This window comes from Charadrius vociferus, unplaced genomic scaffold (assembly GCF_000708025.1).
Source record: "Charadrius vociferus isolate BGI_N301 unplaced genomic scaffold, ASM70802v2 scaffold104, whole genome shotgun sequence".
Lineage (NCBI taxonomy): Eukaryota > Metazoa > Chordata > Aves > Charadriiformes > Charadriidae > Charadrius > Charadrius vociferus.
In genome coordinates, this window is record NW_009648255.1 from 6,947,943 (window position 1) to 6,974,741 (window position 26,799).

At 42.4% G+C, this 26,799-nt stretch overlaps 1 protein-coding gene across 1 annotated transcript in view; it reads right to left on the reverse strand.

The window, feature by feature from the left end:
• The window catches only part of SPATA16 (spermatogenesis associated 16), an 83,853-nt gene that overhangs the window by 21,139 nt on the left and 35,915 nt on the right, over positions 1–26,799 (reverse strand). The window contains 4 exon segments of the mRNA XM_009884512.1: positions 3,485–3,597; positions 3,838–3,984; positions 7,145–7,292; positions 20,380–20,464. Coding sequence (XP_009882814.1) covers positions 3,485–3,597; positions 3,838–3,984; positions 7,145–7,292; positions 20,380–20,464 — 493 coding nt within the window.

The following is a 26,799-nucleotide window of genomic DNA, read 5'->3' on the forward strand; positions in this document are numbered from 1 at the left end:
CCCCACTTTTTTCTTTTCTCTATGCTCAAGAAAGGAGTCATCACTTGTGCCAATTCTATTTATAAATAAAGTTTAATTGCTGAGTGCTAGGAATGCTAAAGAAAAAGCAAAGCAAAGTGGCTGGCCAGCCTGGATTTAAAGCAGGAACTCTCATATCCAATACGTGTGGCATGTTTAACCACCAGGTTTAAGAGAACCACTTTGCAAAAGTCTGGAATGCCCCCCAGTAGTTCTTTTCTATTGTAGAGTCTTTACTGCTACTTTTCAGCTCAAAATCTGAATGAAGTTATGCCTTGCAAGCAGCTCTGTAGTGTATTGCAATAACAAGCGGAAAAAATCCATCATAATGTTTCTTTAATACCCTTGGTATCCTCCAGAAAATGTGTATGCTGAAATCTGTATGTGGTAAACGCTTTCCCTCTACTTAAAAAATAGACAACAGAACAGTGAGGTCTGTAAATGTACGCATCATGCTGTGAATCATATGGTAGGTTTTGTTCACCTTTATATTATGAGCAGTCTAATAAGCCCCTCTGGCCACTGTTCTCCTGTTAAGTAGCATCATGTGCCATTGACACGGGACTACAGCAGGAGAAAGGCAAACTTGGCGTGTACAAAGCAGCAGCAATTACCCCAGTGAAACCACTTGATAGAATCACCACTTGTCAGTGATGGTCATCTAGATTGGAATACGAGTAGCTGAAGGTCTGAGTGATATATATCTTTCAAGGCACGTACAATAACCTTTGTGTCATGGTATGTATTTCTGGGTCGATGAGGTTTATGGCATTTCCCCACCAGCGGCAGACGATGCTGCGTGGGGACCAGACTGCGACATCCTCTCTCAAACGCCTCTTGCTTTACAATACACAAATGTCCTCTTGATTTAAATGGGACTGGCTGTTCTTTATGAAGAAGGGGGGTGGGGGCAATAGAAAACGCTCTGCTCTTTTTAACCTTTAACGTCATGTCTTGCCAACAGTGGTGTGTGTATAAATCATATAATTAACTCTAGGTTGTGTAGCTGCAAAACTGATGTGGCAGAATTGACTTATATTAAGTGTTGCCATGGCTTAATTAGCTCTGCTTTAGCACTGAGATGTTTTTGTCAAAAAAAAAATATCTGATGAGGACAAACATTTTAGATTGTACATTTGTGTCTGCAAATGAAGAGGGCAGAAAGGAATGTTTGTTCTATTAAAAACAAATACGTTCTTTTATCTTCTTAAAGTAAGTTGTAAAGCCAGAGTCTGTATCTGAAGATTGTCTTCCAGAAGTTTTTAATTTAGTTTGTGCATGATGGAAATATGATGGAATCATATTTCTAGCTTGAAGAGAATTTTGGAATACTTTCAAGGAAGCAAAAGTGGCCAAATCTCTGCCAGGCCCATAAAGAGATTTTAATCACCAGTAGCAGAGAAGTTCTGGCTCTGTGCCTATCTGTATTATCAAGTATAATTGGCTTTGTCATTTGCTCTTCGGGTCGGAGGTCCTGTCTTGCCCGCGTCACTCAGTGCTTCGAAAACTGAAGGGAAAGTGAATCTGTTTCCACCGGTAATGGGTGTGGAACTGGCAGCTGTTTGTTAACTCAGTGATAATTTCTTTTGTCTTGGGCTTTCCTCCTCTCCGTTAAAGCTCCCATACTGCCCCCCTGGGGGCTGGCTATAAATCTATGGGACCGTGGTTCAGACCTGTTATCCCGCTGCTGGAGGTGGCGTTTGGGCAGACCTTGCCTGAACCGGGGGGATGCTGCGCTGACCTCCTTGAAAAAAAGGCAAGTGTGCTGCTGACTTCAGTGGTGCTGGGAATCCATCCTGTATTTTTGGGAGCCCTCTTCTGTTTCAGTAAGAATATTTAAATGTATGAGGTGAGGTCTAGAGCTGGTAGAAAGCATTATTGTGTAGGAACAGTGTAAATTCATACAGCTAGTGGCGACTGCCCTGAGCAATCCTAACACACCACTCGGCTTTCATCTCTCACATGATCAATTTGGTACCTTTCCCCTCTATCCTGGGTACCAGCTACCACATATCTCTGCTTGAACCATGTGGTCCTGTTCCTCCAAATTCATTTACAGAACAGGGTAGTTATAGAACAGTTTCAAAGCTTTTTCTCTTCTTGATGCTCTTTAGAGACTGAATAAATAGAGGAATCTCACCTCCAAAAGCTCAATGTTATATACAAAGAGAGAATTGTGGGGTCAAAATTATTTTTTAACAACTGGAGTTTTACTAGAGCTTTCAGAAGGACCAGGGGTTTATTCTGTATCCAGTACCCAACCCACTGTCTGTTTACACTTCCAGCTTCTTAAACGTTCGAAGCGCAACGCACACAGCAGTAACAGATATTTCACTTTCCCAAAGACGCCACTTCTATTGGCCCACACATCAATAACTTGGGCCTTTGGTCATGCGAAGCCAACAGCACATGGCTTCAGGAAAGAACTGGAAAGAAGCAGTTGTGTGTTTCCCTGGGGACGTCTGCTCTCAGCCCGCTCCACCTGCCTCACACCGGCGCAGATGCTTTATGGGCGCCCAGTTTGGCGAAGCACTAAGCACCTTTACCTCCCACTAAGCATGTGAGTTCAAGCACGTACTGTTGTTTCAGCAGCTGCTCTCTGAAAGTAAAGGAGATAGAGCTTCCCCAAATATCTAGCTAATGCTTCTTCCTTGCTAGGGGTTGCTAAGTAGCAGTTTTTGTCAACCTCCTATCTGATATCAAAACCTAAGAATATAAATCCTGTGATTTGCTAAGACACCCCCGACGAGGAAATGGCTCTGATTCCTTCAACATACAGAAAACTAAAAAACTGCTATTGCTAGGGAAAAAGCGTTAACATTAGCATTTACAATCTGGGGAGGAGAGGCTTCTTCCACTTATTTTCAGGAGAATAATTTAAGAATTGCATTAAAACAGTCTAGTCTACATGCAAATTTGATTTTTGACCTTTTGTGCTAATCAAAAGCCATGGTGCTAAAAAGCTGTGTACATTATTGCAGAAAGTCTGGAGTAGAATTAACTAATATACCTTCAATAGGGTTGTAACAGATTTGAAGGTTGTTTCACATACTTCACTATATAGGGATCAGGATCTAAATCACTAGCAATGCGTCAAGTAGCAGTTATTAACTCTTGATGGAGATCCTGGTGATATGTGTAGTATACGATGGGTATTAAATGTGGCGAGCAGTTTTGGTGGTTGTGTGAAGTAGCGATATAATACAATAGGCCATAAGGACTTGAGAAAATGGCATGCAAAGTGATTTTAAATAAACTAGGTACACTGTTCAATAGTTAGGGCTACTCTTTAAAAGTATTTAAACCCCAACTGAACTCTGTTCCTAATGCAATTCACTGAGCATTTCTCGACACGGGAGGAGCATGTGAAGAATGAATTACCCACCAAAAAGCACAGGTCATTCACACATGCACAGGCTTCTGCTGCCACACACACTGCACACCAGAGAGTGGATTTTATACTCACAGTTAATTTGGTGCTTCTTATAAAATCCATTACGGGCACAATCCTTTTCCCAGTGTTATCCCAATATCTTTTTGTTTCTTCCATCGTGAGAGGAGTGAAAGGTGCTTTCTGGTCTAGGAAATGAAATCACAAAACCATATACTGTGTTTATTCATATACATTTTCCATAGAGGATCTAGCAAGATGACGGGTAAACTGGAGGAGGAGAGAGGAGGATGGGGAGAGCTGTCTGGACAGTCAGGGCTGCCGGCACAGAGCAATGGGTCCCGAGAAGCCCCCCTTACCCCCCTCATTTAGCAAAGATCATGGAGGTCTCCCCTGAGCTATCCCAGCTATTAAGCAAGTTGGTGTACCTGAAAATATTGGCAGTTTTCTACTTGACCACCTTTCCAAGGTTTTTCCAATATGTTTGTTTCTGAAACCCAGCGTCAGTAAGTACTGCTGGGGGGGCAGGGACGGCCACTCAGCCGTCTGCGGCAAGATGTGAAGTCCGTGAGGATCTGGAATATGGAAATGAAAATAATTTCCGCTGTCTCGATTCTTTTCAGTTGCAAGAGAAGTTTTTTTTGGGGTGGTTTTTTTTTTTTGTTTGTTTGTTTTTTTTAGGAAAAAATAGGAAACCTAAGGAGTGAAATGCAATCCAGAAAGCTTGCCAAAACAAAGGTGACCAAACCAACCCATCCAGCTACAGCTGGGTTTTGAAATTCCAGACTTTGCAACCTTTTGCATCAACAGCTTAAATTCTGCTGATGCACAAGATAAAACACGTTCTTCCCATTTATGCACTTTTCAATGCTGATCATCCGAAGCGTTAATAAGTCAACACTTCAGTAACACAGCATCCTCATCTTTTAACTGCAAAAGAAGCTGGTTTGCTGTCCCCTGAATTTATGAGGTTTGATTTCCTACAGATTGGTGCTTTTACCATCTCCACCACCAGAATCCCAGGCCTCCCCAATGTCCTTTCTGATCCACCCAGCCGGCACGTGACAGTCTGTGCCGTGTCCTGTCCAGAGTTTGTCACTGCTGCTGCCAAAACCCTGCGTATCGGCTGAGTCGGTCTGCCCTGACCTCGGCGAGGACAGATGCTCAGAGCAACCGTACAAACCACCTTTGCTTAGGGAACCAGACCAGTCCTTTCCTCCCTCCCCTTCCCCTGCGAAAAATAAACCGAGATTGAATGTCAGTGTCACTTTTCACACAGGAGTGCTCTGTTTTCAGTCGGCTCTGCTTTTAAGATGCCAGGCTGTGCGGTCACAGTGACAAATGGAGAACCCCACTCAGAGCTCTCCGGCCGTACCCCTATATAAATCAAAGCGAGTGGACCTGATATTTCCCTTGCAGCGTGTTCTGCTTCTGATGGGTTCTCAATTTTGCAACAAACTGCATTGTGCACTCAGATTTAAATGTGTATCTGCTGCTTTTCCTTGGCAATAAGGAAAACTTTGAAATCAATTCAGTCCTTACACTCTAGCAGAACTTGGACTAAAATTGGACGGCTGATTGTTACAGAATAGGAGGGTTATTTAAAATAGCATGTTCGTGAGACGTCTGGCATTTCACACCCACTGTTAAAATGGGGTTTATCTCATGTTTTTAATTTCACCTATGTGAGGTACAGACCTGCAGGTTGAATGCTCAGTCGTACCACACCAACAACGAGCTAAACTTGTTGCTTGTGATGTTTTTTTTTTGGTAAGCAGTGTGATTTTAGGTCAGATCTGGATAGATAAGTTGAGAAAACCCTACTGCTTCGGTTGACTTCAGCTAACGCTGTTGTGAGTTACCTCAGCATCGAGTCTAGGAAAAGGAGCTGCATGTGCTCTGGGAGGGTTTCCAGGACAGAAAGGTGGGAGGTCGGGAGAGGTCCCACCTGCCTGAGACCTCTCACACCATTGCACTCTCAACCTCCCGATACCCATATTGGTTTTCTTGGCTACCATTTAATTCCTAGAAACTTCAGTGATCCCAGAGAAATCTGTGTAAATATGAGGCGTGCCTTTTACACAATAGATTTTTGTAAACAAACATGTTTGAGGGCAGAACTGGATCTATTCAGTCTGTTTTATAATTGACTAAAGTACTATAGGACTGGGATCTTTTATCCCCCTCCTTTTTTTTTTTCTTCTTCCTTTTCCTTATTGGGAGGAGTAAGAAAATGATGGGTGATGCTTTCGGAGTCATTCAGTGATTTATGAACACAAACTGCTTTCAGTGCAACATTTGCACACATTTGCTGCTTATGTGCTCCTGGAAGTCTCACCCTTGCTGTATATTGAGGGGATTATGTGAAATATGAATTTATCTTTTTAAAAATTAGATTCAGGGAGTTTTATTTTATGCTCCTTTTAATGCCAATACTTTTGTTCCTGGAAATTCTCCACAAGTAAATGGTAGACAGGGATTTTACAGCCTCCAAGATAGATAAGTCCCCATTTTCCCCTCTTCAAACAACCCCAAAGCTGCTGCCAGAAACCCAATACACAGGTGGTCTGCAACTTGCAAAACATGATCTAGTTTATTCTGGTTCCCTAAAGCAAAACAAAAATGAACAAAACAAGTTTACTTGTGTTAAATATTTGCACAGTTTTGTGGTAAACACTTGGTTTCCTAATTCCTATCTGTGTTTTTCAAATAGATTTTCTTTTCCTCCCCAGAAGCACAATGTGTATTCTTTTGGAAGCCTTATTTATCTGCAGAGTGCTGGGGCTCAGTGGCACCGCGAGGACCAAGCCATCATCCCTGACCCGCCTGTAACTCTCCCGGGGAGTGGGCAGCATCTCAGCCTTTCGGATCACCTGCTGGAAGCAGCAGTGAGAGGTGAACGACACATTTCATTTGTGTGATGAAGATAGAGGCTTTCCAGAATTTGACCTGAGAAATGTACTTTTCCCTTTATGTTTCTCAATCACCAACTCAAAGCCAAGCGTTACCAGGGTCAACTACGTTCTAAGTCACCAGGTTAATGATAGTAAGAAATGCCTTTTGTCCCCCTGCCTCTCTTTTTCCAAAAAGTCATGCTCATTCCTTTTGAAATAAGGCTGTGATCACTAGAATTTAAGTGAGTGTTTACTCTAGGAGATGCTCCTTGAGTTCACTCTACCGGGAGATGACAAAATGTTCTGCAAAGCCCTTGTTCACTCTGGATCCTACTTGTCTTCAACAGGCTAAAGGAAACCTGGCTATCTATTCCCATCCCTGCAGCTGAGATGCTCTCAAAGGTGGCAGTCAGTCCATTAGTGCTCATAGAAGGGATGATATTATTGGAAAGTGAAGACCTGCTGCAGGGATGACTATCAGTGACCGATGGAAATCCACGGAGATGGGAATGAACCTGGGTCTCACTGTCACCACAATACTCTGCAAATCTACCTTTGAACAAAAGATTAGTGGCAATAATGAAATTCAACAACTGAAACATGAGGCTTCATGGATAAAAGTCATCTTTATGGGGATTTGCAGTGTAAAGTCTGTGCTTCGCCTAAGTACTGATTTGATTACCTAAATCATGTACAATCATAGAGCAAATCTCAGAAGTTAATTGCCCCCCCAGGAAGCGTAGAAATGTAAAGGCTCATACTCCAGACTCTCTCACACTCTTTGTCAGCCACACACACAAAGAGTATACAGTGCTTAAGACCATGTGAAATCTACTCTTACCTGTATATATGTGCTGCACGTAATCAGGGTGCTTTTCAGCAAACATGTCCTTTATCTTGTTTTTTTTGTCAGCCTTGACTTCTGTCACAACTGGTGTGTACATAACTGAAAAAGATTCTTCTCTAGTGATGGCTTCTTCAATCATAGCCTAAAAAAGGCAGAGAAATGCTACATTTCATGTCGGTTAACGGCTAGTTAAAAAAAAAAAGAAAAATAATTACTTTCACAGACGATATTTTCCCTTTAATAATTGCACAGTCATGCAAAGATAACATATTTTGGTCTTGAATATTAATTAGAGGGGAATTTAAATTAGTTCCAGAAAACACTGCCTATCTATACTCAGAAAATCAATTTAATGGAGAAAGAACATTTGTAAACAGTTTTCAGTGCAGCAAGCCTATGTCTTCAATGAGGAGAGAAGTATTAGATAAATTATCTTTTAGATGAAAAGAAAAAGTGATTCCATGCTCTCTGAAGGTCACATCTTTCATCTGAGGGTTTTATTCAGTCCTTGGGAGCTGGTTAAACAATACTAAGCATTCGTATTACCCCTTGGGTTGGCGTGAATCAGACACTGTGTCTATACGGAATATTAGTCTTAAAATATTGCATTTAAACACCATTTGCATTAAGAGTAAAATTCACTCCTGTGCAGAGGGCAACACAAAGCTTATGAACCTTGTCATCCCTTAAAAATGAGTCAAATGATGCATTGTGCTGGTCTTATGCGGAGAGGTGGATTTCACACTCAGTGGACCCCAATGAACTGGTGCTGGAACTGCCAGGAGGAGCCACCAGCCTGGAAACAGCCTTGCTTGGTTCTCTTATCGACCAGTGCAAGGGAGGTTTAGCCGCAGTTCCTCCTGGCTTGGCGTTTGGGTAAGACTACGTTCAGCGCTGCTTCAGCTGCATCTGTGGCTAACAGAGATTTTGTCTTCCTGACATGGACAGTCCTTTCTGGAAACCGGGGGAACTGCAACGCTTCATTGCTGCATCTTGGCAAAAGCATAAACATGGTTAATAGTGACCATACTAACACAAGGTTAATAGAAGTGGTCAGAAAAACATGAGAGGAAAAGATATATATTTTTTAACAGGGTGTGTGAATCTCCCAGATCACCTTATACACTGAAGTGATTCACAGAAAGTGTGACTATGGGACGAGCTCGGTGTTTTATTAACAAATCCTCACTTTTGTTCTCCAGTCTATCCTCCACCTATGTAAAATTATCCAAGACATAGTGTGCCGCTGTGAGTCATTTGTTTCGCTGACAACTGCTCGCACCAACCCAGAATGGAAGGCTGAGAGTGCCAATCAGTTAAGTATCTATGTCCTTCTCCTTAATGGCTTTAGACAACAGGTCCTCTGATATGGGCTTGTGCCATTTTATTTCCGTCCTGTTTATTGGTATGGGTTGTGCAGAAATACCATAGAAATGCTACAATTGTTTTGAGGAGATATTGGGATAAGCTGCCATACACATTCCCTGAGTGCTCTTACAGTGAATACTCTGCCTGGATGTCGAGGGTATCACTGGGGATTTGTTTATATTTCAGATTACTATATTTAGTCAGCCCATTATCCTGCATTTACTGGAATGGAAGCAGTCTGGAGCGGGCAGTGTTTAGCCCTGGAAAATTAACAAGCTTGAAAAGTGTGTAATAGTATCATGACCAACCGGGGCAGTAATAACGTCCCCCCCATCCCCGTGAAGAGGAGTTCCAGCTTTCCACGGGGGCAGCCGTGCTATCCGTGGTTAATGCCGCAGATCTGGAGGTATAAGACCAGAAAATGGCAAGTGTGTCCTCCTGCCAAGATCTCGGGGGCCTGGGAACGGATCTGCGCCCATTCCTCCCTGCGGGAATACTTACCAGTCTGCACTGACTTATAGAAAAGCGATTTTCGGATTTCATATTTCTATGGACTTTAATTATCTTGTCATTCAGGCCCCTTAGAGGATCAGTAGCAAAACAATGGTGCCACCCTAGCTTTCCAAGGAACGTTTTTGAAAAAGCAGAGGCCTACTTGTTCAAGTTTTACTGAATTTCATGTGTAAATATAGGCACAGAATTAGGTCAGCCGTATTTTGTGTAAGATGTTGGGTATTCTGCTGACTTTCTAGAGCTTGGCAGCCATTTCCTAATCTGGATTAATACGAGCATGTGACTGCGTTTTCGGCTGTATCCATACACTTCGAATTTAAAATACATGGAACGAGGCTGCAAGGTGAAAATGTGAGAGGCTGGACCAGACAAGCCCTGTAAAGCCTACAAAGCTCACTTTTGGCTTTATCATCCTCAAGAACAGTTCAAAGTCATGCCTACAATATCTCTGCATCACTGTGTACCCGTGGCTGCTCTGCACAGCATGCAAATAGTGACTAGCTCAGAGGGCAGTAATGGTAAAATGTCAGCCAACGGGGAAAAGAATAGATCCGTAGTTTCTGGTCAATACTTCCACTGAAGATATTATTATTACCCAAGAGCATTTTTTTCCCCCCAAGCTACTGACCCTGGACATAGATGCTATTTGTTTTATTATCCTCTTGGAATTTTATGGGGTAAAGTCTTTAAGGATATAAAACTTCAGCCCATAAAAACTTTGGAGGAGAAAACTTTATACGATGAAATCCATAAGGATTTTTCTGCTTAAATCTTTATGCACTGAAGTCCATGCCTGTCGATGAATACCCGGCAATGCGTCCAGGAAAAAGGGGTTGCCTACAGAACTTCATTTATCATGCAGCTACTCAAGTTACAGTCACACTGTGGAGAGGATTGCAAGGGCTTCAATGAAATTTTAAGATAGTCATTGCAGAGAGGACAGGACAAGTGTTTTTTCCCATATGCATGAGTTTTGGTGTCTTTCCATGTGAAGGATCCTCTCTGCAATGTTCTCTCAGATACATCAGGGAGGATGGTGCTGTTCTGATGGCAGAATGGAAGAAGCATCAGGCTCTTTCATGAGCATGGGGGTAGCAGCTAAACTGATAACGATCATAAAGAAAGATGATTTTTTTTGCATATCTTGCAAATGAGCTCTGCGGCGATATCTCATCACATGATGCTACAGTCCAGCCTTTAATTTCAGCAGAGTTAGAAAAGGTGAAGTCCTTGAGATGACCTTAAACCATAAGAAAGAGCTCCTCTAATGATGTACAGTAATGCAAGGACTACGATTGACACAAGTCCATTGAATGTGGTAGTTTACCTCAGCAGTGGACAAAACCTATCACTTCAGTGAAGATGCAAGAACTGGCTCAAGAAGAGGCTGCAGAATAAACTGACGATAGGGAAGATTTCTTTTTGTAGTTATGGGTCTGACTCACGCTCTGCTATGTCAGGAGGTTTATATCTCTGTTTTAGAAGTGTGGGAAATCAGAGAAAGTCTGCAGAGAAACCATCTGGAGACAAAGTGTCTCAAGGAATATTTATATTGTCAGCACTTCTTTTAAAATAGCAATTAATTCTTTCACGAAACACGAGCGTTCACAAGGCTTGAGGGATGTACGTTGCTATCATGACAATTAAAAAGCCAAAAGACATTCCTAAACAACAAACTTTGTTTCGATCAAGGGTTTAAACATATATTTGACCTAACAGCACATACTCCTCTTCTCCGAGCACCTTGGCTCTGCAGTGTCTTTACATTCTACCATATTTAGTAATGTTACATTCCACAGATCTTTTAATAAAACTTTAGCCTAAACAATCTTATATTGTCCCTTCAACACACATAAAATTCTTCTAAGAGCTCATAAAATGAATAGGTAGATGCACAAGAAACAAAGGTTTCCCATGCCAAATTTTGATGGCAAATGATATAACTACTTCAATATTTTTATGAAGCTCTTGCCATTTTGCCTGCTTAGAGCAGACATAGAAGAAGAAAAATGGCACTGTATCAGCAACAGTGACAGTAGTTTTCCCTGTTACAGTCCCTAACCTTAATCCTCTTTAACTACAGAAAGGTTTAATTTGGAAAATCCAATTATCTTGACATCTAGAATTAGCCAAAAATTTAGATATCTTTCTAGTGCCTTATCTTGCAGCTGCAGTGCACACTCAGCCACTGTCTCATTTACAGTGCAGCAGGAACTGATGCTTTTTATTGATGATTTTTATTAATGCAATGATATCAGTCAGGGTAAAGCCGTTAGCCTTTTCTATGAACTGCTTCCACTCTCAGGCTGGTAGTCAGAATTATGGGTGCACTGCGGTGCGACCTATGCGCTTTTCTCTATATCTTTCCAACCATAAAGAAGTATCTGGCAGCCCTGCCACTAAGTCTGTTGCTGTTGTGATATGAATATCTTCTCACCAGCATGATCTTCTTACATCATTTTTATTTGTATTTTTTTTTCTGCAGGAAAAATAAGCAGACAGAATGCCAGAGCACATCCTTTTCTCAATATGTTTATGGTATGAATAAATCATGTATTATACAATAGAGGAGAACTTTCTGCTTATCTGCCATGTAATGGCTCCCCATTAATGTAGGTCACATCAAATATCAGCTTATTTAGGTTCTTAAGTTATTAACGTATTTAAGTCTCTGCGAGTTATTTTGTATGCAGTCTATTTTGAAAGTGGATTTGCAGAGCGCCACAGCAACAGATCTGTGTCTTCTGCTGACTTTCGGAAAGGCAGAGGCAGACGTGCTGTAGATGGGTTACCTTAGACTTCAGTATCTGCTTGATACTCCAATAAGTATCTCTTTATGTTTTGGAAGAAAGGAAATCCATGCTTTATATCCTTCCAAAGAGATCACTAATCATTAAAGAAAAAGCCTGCAATACATGAAGTATGGAAAAGGCTGGAGGCTGCTCTGGAAACTCCCTGTCCATGATGCCGGCAGGTGGGAAAGCAGGGACAGAGCAGGAACGTGGAAGTCCAACCCTAGTGGGGGAGGCTCTCTGCCCACAAGCCCGTCCTCCGGTCACACAAACTCACGTGCATGGAGAGTGCTGTGGGACTCCTCCGCCCTTGCATCACTTGCTACCAACTGAGAATCTTACAATTTCATCCCAGCATAAAGGTAAACATGAAGGATTTCAGTGGGTTTTTTTTGCTACAGTGGAGCAACCCTGAGACCAACGAAACACTTTGCAGGGCTGATCCAGAACGTTGACAAGGTGAGCCTTACCACTGCTTGAATTACATTGCCATCAGTAGCTACCGTGTGTTTCTGTACCAAGCGGGAGCTCCAGCTCCAAGATTCCCTGCGGAGGTGGCTCCTGCCCCTGGGCCACCTGGGGCCTCGTGACTCCCCGGGATGCTGCGCTTTGAGCAGAGCCGGTCTAGTGGTACGAGCTGAGCTCCCGTGGATAGTCAGCGTGACTGCCCTCGCCCTCGGCTAGCGGTGGCGCAGACACGCTTCCTTGGCGTGGCAACAGAGACAGACACAAATCTGCAATGGGGCAGTGAGGCAGAGGATGCAAACATCAAAGAACCGCCCCCCCGTGAACGGGCCAATTATCCAGTAAATGAAGCTATTGGCCAAAATCACCACTTTTAACTAGTTTTTTTTTCATATTGCCCCTTTCTTAAGGATAAGAGAGTTTTCACGGTGAGAAATACCCTAATTCCACTAAGGCAATTCACGGTGACTGCTCTGAGCAGCAGCACTGCCCTTCCAGCCCCGGGAGATGCCTTTCACCAGCACAAGCTCTCTGCGGGTGTGCGTGAGCTCTGCACGGCTCCTGCTATGTCAGGAATGGGTCACAGTTCAAACAGCAGGGTTTTTTGGTTTGGTTTTTTTTTTTTTTTTTTTTTTTTTGTGAAAGGGGATTATAAACTGTGCGAAGTTGAACAGCTTTGGTAGCCCTGGCTCAGAGAGACATCTTAACTCAGAGAGGCAGAGCTAAAGGTTGAGCATCACCCAGCGTTTTACGTGAATGTCGTCAGAGCCACCGGGCAACACCTGGATGATGCATCCATCTGGTGCTTCAGGCAGGTGTTTGAGAGACAGGGATTGACCCCCGGCAAGGAAATACCCCTGGGAGAAACGTGGGATACTTGCTGTAGGGGCTTTGCAGGGCTTTCAGTCCAAAAAGAGAACAAAAAAAAAAAAAAAGAAAAAGAAAAGGAAAAAAAAATGGAGAAACTCACTGAAGGAGATGTCAGTCCTTCCTAGCACTGAGCTAAACATCTTTTGGGAACTTGACTAAAATGTGAAGAGATGAATCAGACAGCCAGAGCTGGTGACTGATGTGGTTAGCCTGTAAAATGGACAGCACTGTTCAAAGGGGCAGCGAAAAATCATGCCTGAGTCATTGCAATAGCAAACTACTTTATGTGGCTGAATGGCGGCTAATTTAGTAGAAGACAAGTTGACTGTATATAGAGATGCTTCTGAAAAGTGACTTTATCTCTTTTTGTGTGATGTCCTCTGTAGTTCTTCAAGAGCAGATGTGCAGATGGAAAGCCACATAACCAGTAATGATCCTGGGAACAGCACAAACTTCTGCCTGTAGCTTCATCTCCCCGAAGAAAGGAGACGGTATACAAAGAAAGGGAAGACGATAATGAATGTGTAACTTCTTAAGGACCTTTGCAGCTTGAGGGAACAATAAGGGCCCGAGAAAAGCACAAAATGGCTGGTTTTCTACCTGATTTCTCAGGTTTCCTTTGTAAATCTTAAGGCTCTGCTTTGCAACCCAGTAAAAGTCAGAACGAATGGAAAATTCTACTTGGGAAATATGCACACTATTTTTGAGTCACCCTGTAGGGTTTTTTAAATGGTTTGGAGCTTTGCTGGCCAGGTTGTTCCTGTTGAGCATCTTTGAGACATGATTTATGGGCCTCTGTTAACAATTAGAACCCTAATTGGGCTGGTATTTTGCTTCATATTGGGATTTCAACAGCTACCAACTACAGCAAGGTATGTGTAGCCTTTTACATTCAGCTAGTATTAAATAAATCCATCTTTCCTGAAATTAGGGACAATTAATCCATCTGTTTTAATAATGGTGACATTTAAATTAGTAACTTCTCTTAGCATGTAAATATAAGTATGATTCAGGCAACAGTTATTCTACCATGAATGATTTGGTACCTGAAAAACAGAAGTAGGTAGAAAATATGTGGAGGTAGATGTTATTAAAGAAGAAAGAATACAAGAAAAATGTTAAATTCCTTGGTTTTGTACACGTAGAATTGTTTCTGGAATGGAAATATCAGCAATAACAACAGCAATAAAAAGCTCCAAAATCAGTATCAACATGATAGAAACTCTCTGTTATGTTATTTTGTTTGCCTTCTCAATCCAGTTTTCAATTACTCCATATTTTTACTACTGTAGCTGACAGCAGAACGAAGCTGATTTTTGCAGCTGAGAGTTATGTCTTACAAATAGTGTATTCCAAAGCCAGAGTGGTCTGAATCCCTGAAATGGCATACATAGGAAGAGGCCTGTTCTGCCCTGAAAAAAATGTTAATAATTTTAATTTTAACAAGTTGCTTCAGCCATGATGCAATGAGAACGGTGGAAACCCATGAACCGGTCAGAAGCTGCACTGAGATACCAGTGGATACCAGTGCAGTGTCTTCAGAATGAACTGATCTTCCTGCTTATGGGCTAAAACCTTTGTGTTGTTCTAATGTGTGGGATGAGGAAAATCATTACATCCCAATTTTCCACCAGAAAATGAAAAGCTCAGTGCTTTAAGACAAGTGTTGTTCTTCAAAATGGCCATAGATACAGAAAAGGGAGGATTACTTATTGTTTTTTGTGAAGAGGTGTAAGAGAAATGTTATCTCTTTTCTGACATGAGAAAATTCAATAATTAATACTTAAAGTAGCAACAGGCTCCACAGAGCTCTGAGACAATATAGACTTACACATATTAGGCACTGCTGTCTGCCTGTACGCACAACAGTCATTGACCTCAATGGGATTTTCCCCCAGATTTGATTAAAGAAGGGACTTTTCTGCAGTGAAGTGTGGCACAGCATGATCTGCTAAAATAGCCTCAAGAATTAATGAGAAAGACATTTTCTCAGTGATATGATGGCCAGGCTGCCCAGAGAGGCTGCCTGTCAGCTCCTATCAGTCATCCCATTAGGAGGATTGCAAAACATCCCCGCTGTTGCCAGCTTGGAAACCTCACGCTCCATAGCAAGACACGGGTCAAGCCTGAGCACACAAGACTGCTGACGGGTCCGGTCACCGGCGGAGACTGCGGAGGAGGTTTTGGCTACCACGAGCGTTTTCCTTTTAACTTTCTTGCCTTGGATCATCACCTCGCAAGGTGTGAGATAAAGCTGAGCTCTAAAGGAGTTGACAGCGTTCATCGCCGCGCCGTAGGTGTTCAGCCACCTTGCAGTGCTCGGTTATCATTTGCTTTATTGTGTGATGTGTGTATCGCTCTGTGCTTGCAACAGCCCAGATTTTTGAAATGGAAGCACCTGATGTTCATAACAGCAACGAGAGAGCAAAACAAATGCCTGAATACCCAAACCTCCATGTCAGCCAACGCATGTGCTACTGGAAGCTTTCTCTGTGATGTTGGGTTTAGTTGACAGAAATATTCTCAGAAACACAAATTTGTGAGCTCCGTGTGCAGCAATCACAGAGCCAGTGTTTTCCATGTGCTAAGAGCAGCTCTGTGATGGCTGCAATCTTGGCCAAAACACTGGGGTTGAACTGGAACTAAAGCTAAAAGCCCAGTTTGCTCCGGTGCAAATCAAAGGTCTCTATTCGAATAAACTCTGGCTACGTTATGGAATCAAGGTTTGAGTACAGATGGTTACAGAAGCATGCAGATATGAACCTACAAGCTTTGAAATGCCTTCCTGGGGTTGTATTAGTTTCTGCAACATAAGCGTTGCCGGTGCAACGGCACTTAGTGTAAGACTTTGCCTAGTTGGGAATGACTTTGGGTATAAGCACATAACGGATGCTAGAGCCGAACCTTTACTATACGATAGGCCACATGGTTTTCATAATGGAATAACACAAGCAATTAATTTTGTAGTGTGCTAATAAGTTAAGCCTGAGATGTTTATAAATCAGGTAACAAAGGCACTTTATACTAAGATTTCTGTGCCAGATATCGGTGAAATCAGGCTGTGACTTTCAAGATATTTGAAAAGTTTGTGTTCAACAACATTGGGCATTTTTGACACTGTAGTATGGGTGTGATATATTTATACTCATGGAATGAAACACCCTGCTTATATTCCACAGTTTTTAGCCAGTGGAAATAGTTTACAAAGGTGTGAGTAACTACCGGACAGTTTGGAGAGGGACTCTTTCCATGGGATGAAATATCTCAAGTCTATTGTTTGTTTTGCTATTACCAGCTGAGAAATTGCACTGCTGACAATAGATGCCAGGGAGCTTATCTGACTACAGTAATAAGTAAGTTTAAACTTTGTCTTGCTGCTAGCACTCTGAAGATATCTACCATAATACATTTAATAACTTTCACATTATTATTTATTGTGATGAACTCTATTTAACTCGCCTATTTTTAATCTAATAGCCCATGCACAAATCATCCAGTGCATATTCTGTAGCGCGTTATGAAAAAAAAATCCCATCCATTTGATTTTTTGTTAACGTGGAATGTATATTTTCAATCCATGGAATAAAATATTTGAACAGAGGAAAAGGCCCAACTTACTGAATAATATTATCCATTGCAAATTACTTTTTCACCTCTCATCAGCATTATAACTTATCTCAGAGTGGAATGGAAGGCGGGTATTAATATTCAAAACCAACACAGGGTATTAGATATTACATATCACTGTACAGAAGATCCAGAAATAGATGATTTACTTTAAAGGGGATAATCAAAGAAAGCTAATCAAAAAGCTAATCAAAAAGAATATTTAAAGTTCCCTTGATCATGATCCATAGGTACATACACAGGGAGAAGATAACAAGTACCAAAGGATCTTTTAGCTTTCAGAAATAAATGCACAGTATGAATTGCTGGAAGTTTGAACTGGACAAGTAAGATCCCAGTTTGTAAACTGGGGGAGAAACAGAGGACAACCACGCAACAAATCATCTGTTAGATGGGTTATGCTAAATATTCTCCTATTAAACTGTTTCAGTGGGGATTGGGTAATTTTCTCAAAACCAGTCTCCGCTTTCCTCTTTCAGCACCAATGCAGGAAGGTAAGGGTGCGATTCCGTAGTGGTTTTATGCAGGAAGTCAGATAATTCATCAATATGAGCCCATCTGGCCTTAAGAACCTGACAGCACAAACCTTGCAGTGTGCCTAACAGAAGGTACAGTCGCATGGAACAGATTACTGCTGAAGAGGAGGAAATATGTAAAAGTTAATAATGAGGAGGGGAGAGATTTGAGGATGTTTTAAGAAGAGTTTAGAAGAAAGAGAACTCCTGGCAGTTGATGTCAGGGATAGAAGAAGTTCAAAGGAAAGTATAAAACCAAAATCAGGAGAAGAAAACCAAAGGAGATACAAGATAAAGAGTGCTCTGAGCATGAGGAATAGATCAGGAGAGAAAAAACAGTGATTTAGAAGTAGGATAAATAATAAAGAGCTTTGCAGATGTGAATTAAGGGCCTGATTTTTTTGCAGTAAAGACATCAGCTGAAGGATTCGAGTGGTCTGTATAATGATTTGAGGCCATGAAAGAAATAGAAGACAGGCTGTGAGGAGGAAGTTTCCAGCAGTTAAAAGAATTATGAAAAGAAGAAACAAAAGTAGTCAATGACACACCATAAGATTATATACATGACCCACTGATCAAAGCAAAGAGTGACATACCTAATCTAAAAATCTTTCTTCACAGAGGTAAAAAACAAACCGTCCTGTTCACCATCTATTCCCTTCCTCCTCAGAAAATTTTGCTCACGGTTGTGAGCCAACGCTAGCGAGTTCTGGGGCAGAGGAGTAGTTAGCGAGAAAAGCGTGCATCAATAGCTGTTGCTTTGGTTACAAAGGCACATGAGCATGTATAGTCGTGACAAGTTATTTTCAGCTTTACACTGTGAAATAGAGAGAATATTAATAAAAAAGATTATGTTACCTCTGCTCGGTCTCTCTGCGGTGGAAAGTCCCAGTGCAGTGTCACATGCTACATCATCTTGCATAATTGTTGCCATGTGCTCTAACGACATTGAAGTCACCCTTGATGCTGAGCGCACAGAACTCATCAGCTCGGGAAGGAAAAGGTTGTTACTGGTGCTGGGGATATATCTTCAGGAACAGCGTTTCTTAAGTGCGAGCTATTAACTTGAGTGGGAGTGGTACTGGGCACCCAGCTGCCTCTACTGCGTGTGTGTCAGCATATAGATACTGCTGAATCCTTAGCCGAGCCCACGCTAAGGCATATGCACAAAAGGCACAAAATTGCAGAGCAATCTCTGTCTCCCAGCGAAAATCAAGCTCGGTGGGGGATCAAGCAAATGGTTAGTTCTCTACTGACATTTCAAAGCTGCTGCAGACAAAGATGACAGCAGCTCAGGTTCAGGCGAAAGGCAGAGAAGGAGTGGGAATGGGGCACAAACAGCATGGTGGTGCCTCTTGGTACCACCGGGGTCCAGGGACGCCCAAGCACGAACTCTCCATCAGGAAGAGGAATGAGCTGTGAGCTCTGGACTGAAGCAGAGATGAAGCAGAGTCCTACCACGGCCAAAATAATTTTGTATGATGATACTAATATTGTATGATGACGCTAGTGGCTGGAGGCGGTTCAGTAGCCCCACTTCTGGTCTGGTTCATTCCCACCTTAGCCCAACCACAGCTTCTGATTTAGACTCCATGAGGAGGCATCGTGATGAATCTTGTCCTTCATGCCATTTTTACGGCCCTGTTACATGGCAGGGCAGTCTGAACCTCTGGGGGAGAGGACAGCTATGACAGCTCCTCCTTTAAAGGTTTATTCTTTGAAGCTTCATGTCCATGACATCAAGAAGGGAAGTCAATGGATACCAGTGTTAAGAGACAAAAAAAGACATTCCATTGGAAGAAATGACCCCTTCATAAAACCTGTTTGTGAACTCAAGATTTTAAACGAGTCTGACCCAGTGGGGAAAAAAATCAAACTGTTCTGTACAGAAGAAATTCTCTGCTGGAAAGCGTATAAGAAAGTTCACAGGCACTGCAAACACTAGCCCAGTGGGTAATTCTCTGAATGAGATGCACTTTGCACTCACAGCGGCACTGAAATTCAGCAGCTCCCGGGACTGAGATTTATTCCATTTTACCAATAAGAATGCAACTAATAATAGTTTTAAAAAAGGAAGAGTTTACCATGTGAGTGAAGGTAAAAGACCAGATTCTGATCTTTATTACTCTGGCTTATGTCAGACATTTTTTGCACCACTTCATCTAAAGTACAGATGTCACAGATGTTCTCACAGAATAAACCCCAAATAAATGGGATCAGAATAAGACTCTGAAATTTTATCACAAGAGACATATATTGTTCCTGGTATCGTTAAATTTGTGGTATGGACAAGGAGGACGTGAGGGCCAGGTCCACTCTGGGTCTTCCACCGCCTGAGACCCAAACACTGCACTCCCTCTGAAATGCACATTGGTTACATTGAACCCGGGGGGTGAAGGCTGGGACACCACTGGTAGTGATAAGCTCCAGCAGCAATAAGCCTCTCCCAGCAAAGGATCTATTATCCATTCGCCTCCAAGTCTGTGTGAGAGCTCTTCTCAGAGCAGAAAGGGGTACCCTTAAACTTAAATTTGTGCTGATGCGGCTGAACAGCCATCTCAAATAAGTATCACTCAAGAGACGAGTCTCATTGAAGTCAATGGTCTACTCTCCACAGAAGTAATCTTTGTAGACTGGGGTCTTACCTAGCCATCCTTCACAGAGCACTTTAGGTTCCTCTGGGACCATTTGTTACAGTCATTTTTTCCTCCCCTTCCGGTTGAAGAGTTTGGAAAGGTGTCAGAGGATTAGTATCATGCAAATTGCAAAAGGAAAGTGTCACTAAGGTAGGAAGACTTCACAAAAAAATAGCTTAGGGGACTACACAGTATCCAGAATTAAATTTTATAGCAGTCCATAAAATTGAAGTATGAGCCAAGGGTTAACAACCTTGAATTTTGCCCTTAAAATTAGTCCAAGAAAATCTACTTCATTATAAATACGGTAGTACTATATAGTGTCCTGTTGATTGATATGCCCAAGAGCTACCTTTGTCGGCAGTCTTTTAAGCAGTAATCCTTCATTTTGGTCTTAATAGTGAGATGGGCACCTCCTTCCTCATTGGGCTATCAATTTTTACCTGCCAATACAGTTTGATGAGCTTGCTCGTACGCTGCTCAGTGCCCCCTGTCAGCCAGTACATATAGTCAGCAATCATGGCGCTCCTGATGACAAAAGCAGAATAAATGAGTGTACAGGGAGAGAAGGATGCATACAGCGATACTTAAAGGAGGTAATATTAAAAGAGGGTAACAGGAGGTTTGTATCAAAAGATTACACAGGACTCTCAGTCTTTGTCCAACTTTAAGACAAACATTGGTAAACATTTTTAGCTAACTAAACTATCTGCAAGCGAACAAGGCTGCGTTTTCTTTTAATAGCTTTCCCATATTTTAGTCTGAGCACATATTTAATGACTGCTAGACAAAATTTTAGTCTGGCTTTTCTTTTTTTTTTTTTTTTTTCCCTTTAAAGTATTTGTGCGTGAAATGTCTTACATGTGAGTACATTTCTTTTAGGACAGCTTCAACACATATAACGCCCTGTCACTCGGCAGTCTGAGAACATCACTTGCCTATGGCAAACTCAGACATAGTTCACCTTTGATTAAACTATATCTTAAAAAAAACCACCCTAAACCAAAAGTAATCAGCTATCTTGCTACCTAATTGAGTATGCTTTAGTACTCCCACTGTCTGTGACAATCATTGCATTACTCTTTCTAGACTGAGGGATATTAAGAAACTATTGTGCAATGGATATTAATGCAGAGTCTTCACAGACTTGAGAAAATCAGTTTGCTTTTATGGCTGCCTTTCCACATTGCTCTTCGTTTCCTTTCCTCTAGAGATTCCAAATCCAATTAAATGTGACTAGATGTAATTCCAAATTGTCACTTTAGTCAATTAAACATATAATAATCTTGTGTACCTAATTACTAGCACCAAAAGTTTATTTGTTGATGTAGTGCTATCAATGTGTACTTCTGCATGTTCTCCTTATCATTGCCTATATATTAATTGTGCTTTGACATTACTGTAAATTGAATTTGAAATTTCCCCCTAGTTAAAAGTGTCTCACAAACAGTAATCCCAATCCTGTTGTAATACCCTTTCAGAATGTACTTTCCAAGACGGTATTATGTTCTTAATGAGATATAACCCAAAATACATGGATTTAACAATAAACATTTCAAAACAGGCCCAGTATCAGGAGGTAACATATTGTTACAAACAGGAACTAAATCTTCCCTTAGATGTTCTTGTACAGCTCCCATTAATTTCACTGGGAGAGAAGCAATTCAGTAGGATCCATGGATTTCTGCATAAGGACTGGATTTAGCCATAAGCTTTATCCAATGCTCATTTAAATCATTGGCAAAAATCCTCTTGACTAGACTAGAACAAAGAGCAGTTTCTAATTGAACATCGTTAGCCCAGCCGGCACAGGATGAACAAAGGATGAAATCCTCATTGCCCTGAAAATCACTGGCGAAACTCTCATTGACTCCAGATGGTGCCAGGGTTTAATCCCAGGAATGACATGCGGATCCTGTGGATGAAGCAGAGGTGAGCAAAGCATCCAGCAGTGTCTGCTTGACCCACTGCTGGTGATGGTTTTGGGGAAAGATGTTCACTGTGTCCTGTGGTGTGAAATAATCACGTGACATAAAAATGGGGGAAGTCAAATCTGTCATGTTATTCTGCACTTTTGGTGTGGTAGAGGTGGTCTACAGAGCTTCCAGCTCCCGTGACAATGGCAATGCTGGTCCCTAGCAGCATACATGAGCGGTGGTGGCCTCCTGTGGCCATCTCATCAGAAAGGGACTTTCAATCTAAATTTAGAGCAATTCTTGAGCACTAAAGCCTTGTTGATTCTGGAGTCAAAGGACATTTGCAAGTGGTCATTTACAATTTGGGCTCCTAGAGATATATCACCCCCATAACTGCTGTCATTTCAAAGATTAAAACTGGCAAATCCTTAACCCCGAGAATCACCCTGTCGGTGCCTGTCACTGTGGGAGCGCTGCCGTGGGTCGGGCACAGTCAGATGACACAGAGACAGCCACAGCGTGCTTTGCCATCCCTACTGCAGGCTGTGGACCAGAGAAGCAAGGCTCCGTCCCACCAGCAGCATAACACGGCATCTAATTTATGACCTCCCACTCCATGGTGGGAGGCAACACTTTCTTCACCCAGCGTGGCACTGTTTTCAAAGGTGGAGATGTGCACAAAACCCTGGACAAATCTGGAATCAATTCTCAGACAAGTCGCTCCATCTTTCTCTGTTTCTCAGCATCAGCTGTAAAATGCGGATGATCATATTTGAATGATTTACTTATTTGGTGTGTGAGTCCTCCTGGCACAATCTTTTGCTAATTCTTCACAGCGCTCTCAGCACAATGTCGCTCTGATCGCGGCAGAGGTCTCCAGACATCGCTGCACTCCAGACAAACGCCTTTGCTCTTTGTTCTTCCTTCTTAATTTGTTCTTATTTCAATAATCAGAAGCACACTTAGATTTCAAGCATTCGTGTTTAGTTTTTCAACATCTGCTTTTACCCCTGCTAGATTTCTCCCATGCAGCCGTGCATCACATCAGGAATGGCGAGGCACATACATAAAACCCCGCCGAGCCTTTCAAGTGCCTCCATCACAATTTTACTTCTCAGTTCCTCAGCCGTCGGGGAGCACGCACAGGTCAGGACCGACGCTTGCTACTGTGACCTCGGGGCTTACCAGGGACTTAAAAATTCCACTTTCAAAAAGAAACGCAAGCATTAAGGCTCCATGTGGATGGCCTATGTCCAGCCTCAAATGTGCTCAAGTCAGAGAGTTTTCTTTGAAGGCCTCCAAGGCTCAATTCACAGAACCAAAATGACACATGGAAGAGGGACGCAGGTGAAATTACGCTGTCTGAATATGGTTACAGGACTGGGCATTGGAAAATATTTAGGGGTCTAAACACTCAGAAACCAAAGGACTGGTTGAGATATCTAGGCAGGTTAAAAGCCCGGTTCCCACTGAAACACATGAAGGCATAAAACACCGCGCTGGGCTCCTGACTCCCAGAGAGTACCAATCCACGCGGGCTATAGAAATCCACATAACAAAGACGTTCAGTAAGAGACTGATGAGCCTGGGAGACATGCTGAAATGAGACTTAAGTAAAATATTATTGAAAGAAATACTATTTATGAAATTATTATTTAAGATCCTCAGCCAGTGACCAAACTCATTAACATCTTTTTCTCTCATCATGTTATCAACACGGCTGATGTATGAAGTATATCATATTAGCATATTATATATACTATATATGACTTAGGATAGTATATACACAACCATATAAGCGTTTCAACGGTACGTAAGGGCCAGAGTAGGTCCTTCTTCCCACCTCCTGCAGCCATGGGTCCTGGGGAAACGAGAGCTTGCGAAGAGCTGGATTGAAGAGGTTTCAGTTCAGGTCAGTGGGGACCAGAGGTTATGTCATGTGGAGATGCTGGACAAGTGACGTTGGCCAGCAACAGGCCTCACTTGGATTTGTGCCTCTAGAGCCAACTAGAGTTCAACTTTGAACCTTCCTGAGCAGAAGGAACATACGGTACAAAAGAATGGGAAAATACCTCCCATTTATACCATGGAATGCATTTTTCTGGAGGAAATGATGTGGTTTACTTTTACAGTTTTTAAAGATATTGGGATTAAACTCTAATGGTAAAGAACAAAGATACCTTCATTCTCTTCCTACTCCTGACACAATTGCTTCAGGTGATATTTAGAAATATTGGCCTTATATTTGCAGAACCACCTGCAAGTGCTGAGTTACTAATTTGAAACACTTAAACCATGCCTGAGCTTCAGGTGTTGCAGCCCACAAAGAGCTCTGTTTGATTTGAGAACTGAAGTAGTTCTGACAACACACCTTAGGGGATGTCGGAGAAAACGTGACACTTCCTTCTCTCAAAACATGAGGCTTTATATTCAAAACTTCCTCCCCCCCCTAGTTGCTAGTTTGGGCCAATATGAACTTCCATAACATAACCAAACCCATCTGGGTTAATTTAGTAAGCCTGGATCCAAAGGCGTCTCGCAATATCTGCTCAATCTGGCCACTTGGTGGTGCAGAACAATAAGATATATTTCTATATGTGCAAGCGAAGAGCACACCACAGATCCTAAACTGTTTCCCTCAGCCCATCTCCAGACATGCCCAGGACTTGGAATGAAAGAGTCGAAGGTGGCTTTTGCTGCATGACAGCTGCTGACACTAAGAGCCAGCGCACAGCCAAACCCTTCGCAGCAGCCACGCGAGTCGGTGACAAGAAAATGGATGGTATGGGTGTGAGAAACATGCAGAGTTTTCTGGAATGAACCAAAGTGTTACAATTTGCCAAAGAAGATGGGAAATTAGCATTGTTGCTAAACGCTTGTGTGTTCATTTACTACTGTGAGTGCTAGAAAAAAATAGAAGGGCAAGACTCAAGGTCAGCTCCTTCAGCCTTGCCTGCTCCCCTTGAGCAGCAGAGAAAGGAACGAAGCCCTGAAGGGAAGAATTTCTCCGCAGATGGCAGAGCCTTAGGAATAATCACAGCCTATGCACATTAGAGTAACTTTCCCTCTTCTACACTATTCAGCCCCAATTGCTGCTAAGATCAGGAGGCTGATAAGTGGCAGAAAATTAGCTTTGCTCCCTACTTCAAGTGATCTCACCTGGATCTGTAGTAAGTGGTGCTAAGAGAAGGCTTCAGCCATTGCCATGGGATGTTGGCCCTGTGCAGATCCATTGCTTGGAAAGGGTAAGTGTATCTCTATTTTTTCAGTTTAACAGGGACTTTAATATTCCTGATGCAAACACCTGGGTACTTGAGATGTCTAATACAGTAGTACTGAGTCTGAGATACACGATGCAAAATAAACTGCTGCTCTCTTTTGGATCACCTTACTTGTTTTCTTCTGAGATTGGGAAAGGAAAACGGTGTTTATAACTGGAGTAAGTAGGAGGTAGTCATTTTAATGCAATTATCCTATTTGAAAAGTGAACAAAATAATAACAGTTAATTTTTAAACATCTCCATATATCCTAAACAAATGTAAACTTGTTACTTAGAGATTATGAAGACACTTGGAAACCATTAGATTGTTGAGAGACCATTAGATGATGAGAGATAAACAGAACTCCAGAATATTGAGCAGGAAGGAAATTACTAATGCCAGGATTTGCCTCTGTGTACATCAGCTCCAAAATGGGGCAAAAAGTCTTCTGAGAATCCCTGTTATCTATGCATAACCCCCTTGCTGTTGCTAATTCCTGCAGAGGACTGGCTAAAACTTCCTTTTAAATGTTTCATCAGTGAAATGTAAACGCACTGCAAAGCTGCTATAAAACTCTTCTGTCCTTCCAGACCCTTCCAGGTTGGTGGTGGGGTACCCTTGCTGCCTTTGCTGAAGTTTCTGGGTCATTAGCCCATTGCTAGAAAGCAGAAATAAGTTTCCTGCAAGGCAAATGGCACCTGTATTTAGAATGCATTTATTATATTTATTATCATCTGTCCCATGGTTGCACGCAGGTAACAACTTTCTGCGTTGTATTGAGATTGCTTTGCAGTGATAACAAATGTTTCCCATTTAATGGCAACTGCCATGTAAGGACGTAGAAATTGCTTTACAAATGTGAGCTGAGCAATGCACGGGGAAATGACAAGTCTTTTAAAATGATGGGGAAAGTCCCAAGCAAACAGGTCGCTAAGCCCAGCAAGACCTTGGGCTCTCCATGACCTGGGATGAGCCAAGCGGCGGTCAGCATGGATGTGCTTCACAGAACCCAGGAGGTGTGGGAGGTCCCGATGCCAGTGTTAGCTTCACAGGGGAGCCCTTTGGAGAAGGGATCAGATAACTGGGATGAGCTGCTTGTAACAGAGATGCAACAAAACTTTCAGAGGGAAGTGGTCCGTGCATGTTCTGGCCTCTAGCTGGTGCTTGCTCTGCTCTCTGGTACCTCTTTGCACCTCCTGCTCCCTGGGTGAGGGACATACCTTGTGCCATCAGTGCATGGGTTTATTTCTGGCAAGGGTGTGGAAAAGCGAGCGTGGAAGGCTGCCTTTGCCTCTGATGTGACCATGTCTGGGAGAGCTGTTGTTTGACACTTGGACAGTCTCAAGTGATAAAGAATAACGTGTGTGGTGCAGAAATAAGGACCGGTAATTTCAGACACAGACTAACATCGTATGTCGGTGTTGAATTAAATAATAGGCCATGCGGGCTTTCCTTTGGGCTCTGACTGATCCCAGCACTCGCCAGAGTGGCTTTCCCACACCCACTTTCTGAAGTGCTCCGTTCACTGCCTTACTCTGGGGAGGGCGGGGGGCACCAAACCAGCAGAAGCTCTCCGATCCCTTCGCTGGGGGGTGGGAAGACCCATTTTTTTTCCCTAGTCCTGGGCAAGGTGCGCTCCTTGTGCGATGTGCTTGCTGGCAGAGGGGGGACCCCCCCCCCCGCCGG